The sequence below is a fragment of the Macrobrachium rosenbergii genome, chromosome 3, assembly GCF_040412425.1.
Source record: "Macrobrachium rosenbergii isolate ZJJX-2024 chromosome 3, ASM4041242v1, whole genome shotgun sequence".
In the NCBI taxonomy this organism is placed as follows: Eukaryota; Metazoa; Arthropoda; class Malacostraca; order Decapoda; family Palaemonidae; genus Macrobrachium; species Macrobrachium rosenbergii.
The window spans coordinates 5,012,501-5,020,964 of NC_089743.1; the positions used below are offsets into that span (position 1 = coordinate 5,012,501).

At 39.3% G+C, this 8,464-nt stretch overlaps 1 protein-coding gene across 1 annotated transcript; it reads right to left on the reverse strand.

Moving 5' to 3' along the window:
• Positions 1 to 3,495: 3,495 nt before the first annotated feature.
• Positions 3,496 to 4,320, reverse strand: LOC136828829 (protein FAM200B-like). Its single transcript, XM_067087090.1, has one exon. It carries the CDS (start codon positions 4,318 to 4,320, stop codon positions 3,496 to 3,498), a length of 825 nt encoding a protein of 274 aa, XP_066943191.1.
• Positions 4,321 to 8,464: the final 4,144 nt, after the last annotated feature.

Genomic DNA, 8,464 nt, shown 5'->3' on the forward strand with positions numbered 1-8,464 from the left:
TACATGCACCACTACATCAAATGCTGCAATTACGTTTATTACTATTAGCACTGCACACTTATCATTATATATTGTAGGATGTTATTTATCCCAGAGCATAGTTCCTCGTTGGGCGGGTCGAGATCGTACTCGGCTAGCACTCTGCTGGACGAAGTAATTCTCATCTCTCTAGGGTATACCACCGATAAGATTCTCTCGAGTTCCTCATTTGACGGGTGGGTATCGTTCTCAGCTAGCACTCTGCTGGGCCCGCGTTCAACTCTCCGGCCGGCCAATGAAGAATTAGAGGAATTTATTTCTGGTGATAAAAATTCATTTCTCGTTATAATGTGGTTCGGATTCCACAATAAGCTGTAGGTCCCATTTTCAGGTAACCAATTGGTTCTTAGCCACCGTAAAATAAGTCTAATCCTTCGGGCCAGCCCTAGGAGAGCTGTTAATCAGCTCAGTGGTTTGGTTAAACTAAGGTATACCTAAATTTTTTTATCCCAGGGCAGCCTTCATTCGTCTCCTGACTTGAGGTTGGAAACGTGAGTCAGAAAGAACTGGCACTCAAGTTAATGACAATGACCATGGGATACCTATAGCATCTTTTGCCGATAGAAAACAGCTATGAAAATGGAAGGCAAAATAGTTACGATTACATTGAATCAGCAGGAAACGGTATTGTGTACCAGAGTACTGTCAGTGGAATAACAACAAATGAACATATAGGCTTCCTATTATGTAGTAATCATTTTATTTTCACTCTCTCTCCTTCTTCTGAAAGCGCCGGTTATTATTCTCTTTTCTCAGCCTTTTCCGCCAGATTGCCATCACAGTCCACGTTCCCTCTAGAGAGAGAGAGAGAGAGAGAGAGAGAGAGAGAGAGAGAGAGGATATGTGTTTCAATCTTCATCCCCATCTTTCCCCTCAAGAGGAAAGTCTGCCATCGAGTGCGTTACAAATTCAATGAAAGTTTTTAGTGGCCCTTACTCTCGGTAGCAGATTAGGACTCGTATAGAAATGACTCTTTAACAAGTATTATTGTGATGAGGCATTGAATTTTGATCCTTTGCGGACCGAGAGAGAGAGAGAGAGAGAGAGAGAGAGAGAGAGAGAGAGAGAGAGAGAGAGAGAGTTCTATGGAATGGCTTCTTTTATGATGTCATTTGATGGCAAATTTATATAAGTAGACCCATCTTTATGCTGCCTGTTCATTGGGCTGTCTATATATATATATATATATATATATATATATATATATATATATATATATATATATATATATATATATATATATATATATATATATATATATATATATATATATACATATATATATATATATATATATATATATATATATATACATATATAGATATATATATATATATATATATATATATATATATATATATATATATATATATATATATATATATATAATATGTGTGTGTGTGTGTGTGTGTGTGTGTATGTAGATATTTATATATAGGTATATACATATATTTATGTATGTATATATATATATATATATATATATATATATATATATATATATATATATATATATATATATATATATATATATATATATTGTGATGTGGTAGTCCACTCATAAGTCGGGAGGGACGATCTCCCAGCAGGAAGAAATGAGGAAAAAAGAAAAAAGAAAACAGTAATGGAGCCAGGAAACAGTGACTATCAAATGGGTTCTATGAGTACACACTGGAGCTGGGCGTTGAGGTGAACCTGGTGCAAGGGTAGTTCTATTGTTTTCCTGAGGGATTCTACCATCACGGTTCTACCCACTGATGTTCTCTCACTAAAGGGCAGGATGGCTTTGTGCAGCAGAGTCTGGTCTGCCCCCATATCACACAGCATCATAATCCATGCAAGCTTGGTATTTGGTTCCTGCAGGGACACTGAGCCATCGTAAGTGAAGGCATTCCTCCCCCTTTTCACTCTTTCATCTGCCTGGGTGGTCAGTGACTGGGCTTTCAATTTCCTCCGTTTCTCCTTGACTTAATGGCCCTTTGGAAGATCTCTGGCATTCTGATTGACAGTTCTGGCTTGACTGGACTTTTTCCCAGCTTCTTGATGGCAGAGCTTTGACCAGCACTGGGATACCTCGTGTCCTCTTTTTCCACAGTGTGTGTAGGTTCTTTTCCTATTGTAGAATTGACAGTGCTCCTTCCTTTTGCACTCCAACTTGTGTGGTTCTCTTATGGTTACTAGATGAACATTCTGTTCTTGTCTTAGAATTTCGTAGAACCTTCCTCCAGTGTCGTAGGAATCCTCGGCAGGTAGAGGAGGGCTCGTCTTGCCCTACATACAGTTGCAGGTGAAGTTCTTGCCAGTCACACAGTATAGCAAAGGTTTTGGCATTTGTGACATCTCCTTCAGGAAGATGTTCCTTGCCTCTGGCATCAACACTGAACTGAACTTTTCCAAATGTGTTAAACCTCATAAGACGTCGTAGGTTTTCTCCTGCAGAGCGAAGTCGAGCCAGCGATTAAGAGTGGCCCCCATTCAGTTCTCTCCCTGGGCAAAAGAATTTCCATTACAGTTATCGTAAAGGTCGAGCAAAGAATCGGGTTATGATATTTTCACCTTGGTGGTCCATTTTCTTTTTCTTTAATTAGCATCTCTGCCTTTTGTTAAATGTTATCAACCAATTCATATGCTCATAGCACTCGAATAGATCTAGTGATTAAAGTAAATTTACTTCGTTATCATAGATAGATCCAGGACAGGCCCCCACCTTCCTTACGTGTCGTAATAGTCTAGATCAGTGGTTCTCAAGCTGATTATTCCAGGGACCGCATCGGCGGCCACGAGATGTTACTGGTGGCCGCACTAAGTACAATTAATATAAAATATGGCAATAAGGTCTCATCCTCCATAAATGGCTTAATTATAGGTACCTACAAGAAATGTCCAATTACAAGTATTCTAAAAAATAAAAATAGAATGCAGACAACAAATTTTATATTTATCCTTTAGGTATGATTTAAAAAGAAATTCTTGTGCAGGCAATCGGTTTATTATTCATTATTCAAGTAACAGTCTTGATATTCATTTTTCAGATAACAGCTTTGAAAAAGGGAATTCTTGTACTGTTCTCTCTTCCAGAGCAAGCCTCAAAGCTGCTTCAAGATTCATATCAGTCAGCTTGTTGCGATATTTATTCTTAACGAAATGCAGTGCGCTAAATGGCCTCTCACAATAAACTGTTGTTGGAAATATTGACAACAAAAGAATGCCAATAGTGGCAATCTCTTTAAATGGATCCAAATTATGTAACTTACACCAGAATTTCTCAATCGTTGTGGTCTCTTCATCAAAAAATCTTTTAAGCTTTTCATCACTGCGTAACTCTAACATTGAAAATTTTACATTCTGCTAGTTAATTGATGACGATAATCTCATTTACATTAATTTGAAATCATTAGCCTTCATTTCTTGAAAAGGAAATAAAACAAAAAACATAGCCTTAAAAAACTCTAATTCTTAAAATCTTTCGTGAAGCTCAGTGATCACTGTATCGAGCGATTCCCTTATTTTAGTCTGTATATTAGTTTCAACTGCATCGTCTGAAATTTCTCTCAAATAACTATCTAAAGAGGGGAAATTGGACAGATCATTATCAATGACCTGTGAGGCCAGGTCTTTAGCTGTGTTTTTAAGTTTGACAATGAAAAACATGGCATCAATCACTGTTAAGTTCCTATTTTGTGGTTGCTTATTAATAGAGCTAAGCCTTGGTAAAAGGTCCTTCAAAAATAGAATAGAACATCTAACATTATCTTTTCTCAAAGTTTCTACTAAATCATTGTGTTTCTTGGTCATTGCATGCAAAACCTCATCATATAATTCACAAAGGCGTGTAACACTATGATCAAAACTTAGCCATCGAACATGATTGTAATTAAGTAGCACATTATGCTTTTCATCATTAGTTTCACATAGTGATCCGAAAGAATTAGACAACACGCTGCTAGTGTTTATTACATTGATCACTTTCCTCACTAGAAGTTCTACATCATCAAAATGCTTGATAATAGTTTTACTAACTAGAGCTTCTTGTTGAACAATACAGTGGAGGCGAAATATTTCACCTTCACAGTCTCTATTAAGTAAACTGAGTACACCATTTCGTTCACTTTTCATAACAGCAGCACCATCAGCAGTTGCAGCACACAGATTGTACAATGAAACATTCAACTTATTCAAGCTGTCTTTGATTGCTTCATGAATGTTGACTGCATTCGCCCGTTCCTTTATTGATGTCAGGCACAAGAACTTCTCTGCAAAGTCTTTTTTGGTCGACGTCATAATATCTTACACATATAAACATTTGATTTGTTTTTGTGATATCGTTGCTCTCATCCAGACACAGACTAAAAAATGGGCTTTTGCTAACTGATATGCTCACTTCCTTGCTTATATACATCCCATGTTCATCCATTCTTCGCTGAATGGTGTCATTGCTGAGGGCCATATTACGAAATACTGTATTTTCAGGTTCAACTGCCATGACAACCGATTTCAAAAATTCACCTTCTGTAGATGGCTTCCTATGCTTCCCTATCATATAACTCACTTTCAATGATCCCAAATACAACTGATCAGCGGTTGTCAGAAAAGTAGCTAATTTTCTTTTTCGACAATATATACACCGTTAAGAAGTTTCTTTCTCAAATTTGGAGTACACCACTTTTTTTTTTACTACTTCGTCATGAGTTTTATAATGGCGTTGCATTGCATATGATTTAATTTGTTTAATTTCTGCACTGCACACTACACAGATTCCTGCGGGCTTCTCTCAATTTTCATTGAACACGATATCATACATTTCTTCCCATTCTTTATGGAGTTGTCTTTTTTCTTCCAAAAAAGTAAGGCTACGTTTTGCTTCTGGGAGACAGTCATCCGAAGTGGAGGGGTGTCCTTCAGAAGTGGAGCTCTTGGATTTATTGCCCTTGGAAAAAAAAATTTCTGATATCCATTTTCAGAGATGCTTTGGGGAAAAGTAGCTCTTCGTTGGGTGAGTCGGTAGAGCTGCAGACTGTCACTCGATGGGCCGGAGTTCAATTCCCCGGCCGGTTGATGAAGAGGTAGAGGAATTTATTTCTGGTGATAGAAATTCATTTCTCGCTATAATGTCGTTCGGATTCCACAGTAAGCTGTAGGTCCCGTTGCTAAGTAACCAATTGGTTCTTAGCCGCGTAAAATAAGTCTAATCCTTCGGGCCAGCCCTAGGAGAGCTGTTAATCAGCTCAGTGGTCTTGTAAAACTAAGATATACTTATTTTTGGGGGGGAAAAGTAGTGACAAAGCAAATCAACTTTCTTCAAAGCAGCAGCTCCAAGCTCACTGAAACACCAGGTCATCTTGACTCTAGATACAAGTCGGGAGGGAAACTCTCCCAGCAGGAAGAAAAAATAAAAAAGAAAACAGTAATGTAGGTTAGCTGGAGAGGAGACTTAACTAGCCAGAAAACAGTGACTATCCAATGGGTTCTACGAGTACACACGATTGTCGTTCACCCAGCTTTTGAGGCATTTGCGTCTAAAGGGTGTCCTTCCACTCCCATACTTCTACAGTCAAGACTTTCTCCACTATGAATTTAATTCTGTTAATATGACAGGTCTTTTTTCAATCATGGAATGTTAAGGCAGGACGAGCTATGATTATCTGAATGAGACCAACCAAGGGTTTGAATGATATCGTTTGTTACAATTGATCAATTTATTATACAAGATTTTTACACTACACAACACACACACACACACAAGCATATGTATATATATATATATATATATATATATATATATATATATATATATATATATATATATATATATATATATATATATATATATATATATATATATATATATATATATATTTACTATGCAGACCTCATTCAAACTGGATGGTATCTAGTGGAGATATTTATCCAAAAAAGTTACAGGCTTTCTAGGACAAACAGTCCTCATTCTCAAGTATCCTTATATATATATATATATATATATATATATATATATATATATATATATATATATAAATATATATACTATATATATATATATATATATAAAATGTGTGTACTATATATATATATATATATATATATATATATATATATATATATATATATATATATATATATATATATAGATGTATCTATCAAAAGGCCACCTCTACACTTGCATCATAGAGAAGGGTGTCGTGGATACTTTTGTATTTCTGGGGCACCTATCGAATGACATCATTGAATCAACATGTGTAGGCATCCAAGGTGGAGCAGTCCCCCATGGGTGTCCTGTGGTTCTGGTACCACCCCCAAGGCACGATGAAGGTAGTGAGCTTGCGACTTTCCTCTTTCAGTTCTACTTGCTGAAACCCCCAATAAGCATCAGCAACAGTCTTGAAAGACTTCGACGGGACTCTCAATACCATGTTGAAGGGCACAGGAGTATGGTGCATCTCTCTCATGAAATATGCATTAAGCCGCTGGTAAACGACAGTGTGTCAGGGCTGGCCGAACACACCACTCTGTTGTCTCTCCAGGGGGAACGGGTTGCAGGACCCCTCTTTTTACGTCTTCATTGAGTTGGGCTTAAACTTGATCCTCCCAATGCTTAGGGGTCGACGCAGGAGCATGGCAGGCATACAGTACTGCTCCAGGGTTGAGATGGTGTGATAAGGCTTACCTGTCATCACAGGTAGAGGTTCCCTTGAGGTATTGAATGCTGAGGATGAAAAATGCTGTCATAACCATTTCTCAAGTCTTGGAACATTCTCCTCTAATGGTGAAAGAGGCACTGTCGTTAGTTTTGGAGGCATGGTGGCTGTTGCAGCTGGAGTTGCGTCATTGAAATCACTAGGCCTATTTATGTCCAATGAGGCCTCGGAAGGAGTGTGATGAGGGAATTTCTCTGGTATTAGGCCCAGCTCCTTACAGGCTTATTGAAAGGCAGAAGTGTTTAGTTGTCTTCATGAAATAAACGTCCTGCAAAGTGGAGCGCCCTTCATACTTAATTCAGCAGGGAGCCAATCCCATGCATTTCAGGGGTATGTCAGCAACATCTCTCAGACCAGCCCGGTGTCACAGCACTGCAGGTCCTACATTTATTAATGAAAGCAGGAAGGTCCCGCTACACACACTTGGGCGCCCTTGTCTGCCACAGCAGAGGCAAGCTAACAGCCCCTCCCATGATCATGTTGGACATCCACCTTGATCGTGGGTTGAGGGGTATGGCAGGCTTCAGCCACTACAACAACTGAAATGTCTACAGAGGCTGCAGGCCCCTCTGTATTCTTCTTACTGCTTCTGAAGCATTTCTTCAGGTGACCTACCTTCTGACAACCGTGGTATGTGAGGGATTTGGCTGGGCAAGAGGCTCTGTCCTGACCGTGTCGCCCTCTGCAATTGCTTCAGATATGGTGTGTGAGGTTCACATTACCCCTGGCATTCTGGGTCCCTGCAGCTTCTGGTGTGGTATTCAAGTCAGTATCAGTTCCAGCTGTATTAGGAAAATTGAGCCAAGATTTCCTGCCTTTAGCAATCTTGCTGGCTGCTTCAAGCGTACAGCACATGGCTCATAAATTCTCAATATCATTAAAGATATTTCATATTTGAAACACGTCTTTTTAATTCCTGGTTATTAAGGCCTACAATAAGTTTATATAATAATGTGTTCTGACAGGTCGAAACCACAATTAGGGCATTTGAAATTACAATCACCAGCTTTCTGCGTGAACTTAATGAAATAATTGCTCACGGACTGATTTGGTCCTTGCACTATACTAAAAAAAATCAGACCAGTACACTGCCTGATTTGATAAACGAATCACTATTTTTTCTACAGCACCGAGAGCTTTCTCGGGTGTGAGATTATGCCATTGAGCATCAGTAAACCTGACGCTGAAGGCCTGTTGAAGGGCGGGGATGCAGTGTAGGCGGACATGATGAACAGCTTCAGTAGGTGGCCACCTAAAAGTTGCAACCAACAGGACATTGGCACCTCCAGGACTGGAATTCTGCTGAAGATATCTTGATCTCGCATTCTTCTGAAGCTGAAGACTGTGGAATCCTCGGAAGGGAGGCTGCTCTTGTATTCAAGAAGGCACGAACAAGGTCAGCCTGAAGCACCTGAATCACCTGTTGCTGTGCTGATAGGACTGCCTAATCCTGTAGCATGGACGGAACGATATTCCTGGGGATCAATGAGATTCTGCAGGTGGTTACAGATGGCCTTCGAGCCCTTGGGGTCCCGGGCGGATTCCTGCGAGGTGGAACCATTTCTGGAGATGTGTGGCTCTTGAGTAGCTCACTGCACCATGTTTGGTTGACTATCTTTGTTTTACAAGTTCATGCAAAGAATAATACATGCTGACTGGATGAGGGCAAAGTACAGACAGAGCGTGTCGAGGCGGTAACATCATAGCTGCTGAGAGACAGCCCACAGCTC

Bases quoted from the DNA above. Each gene is read 5' to 3' on its own strand.
- LOC136828829 (XM_067087090.1), bottom strand. From the start codon at position 4,320: ATGACGTCGACCAAAAAAGACTTTGCAGAGAAGTTCTTGTGCCTGACA.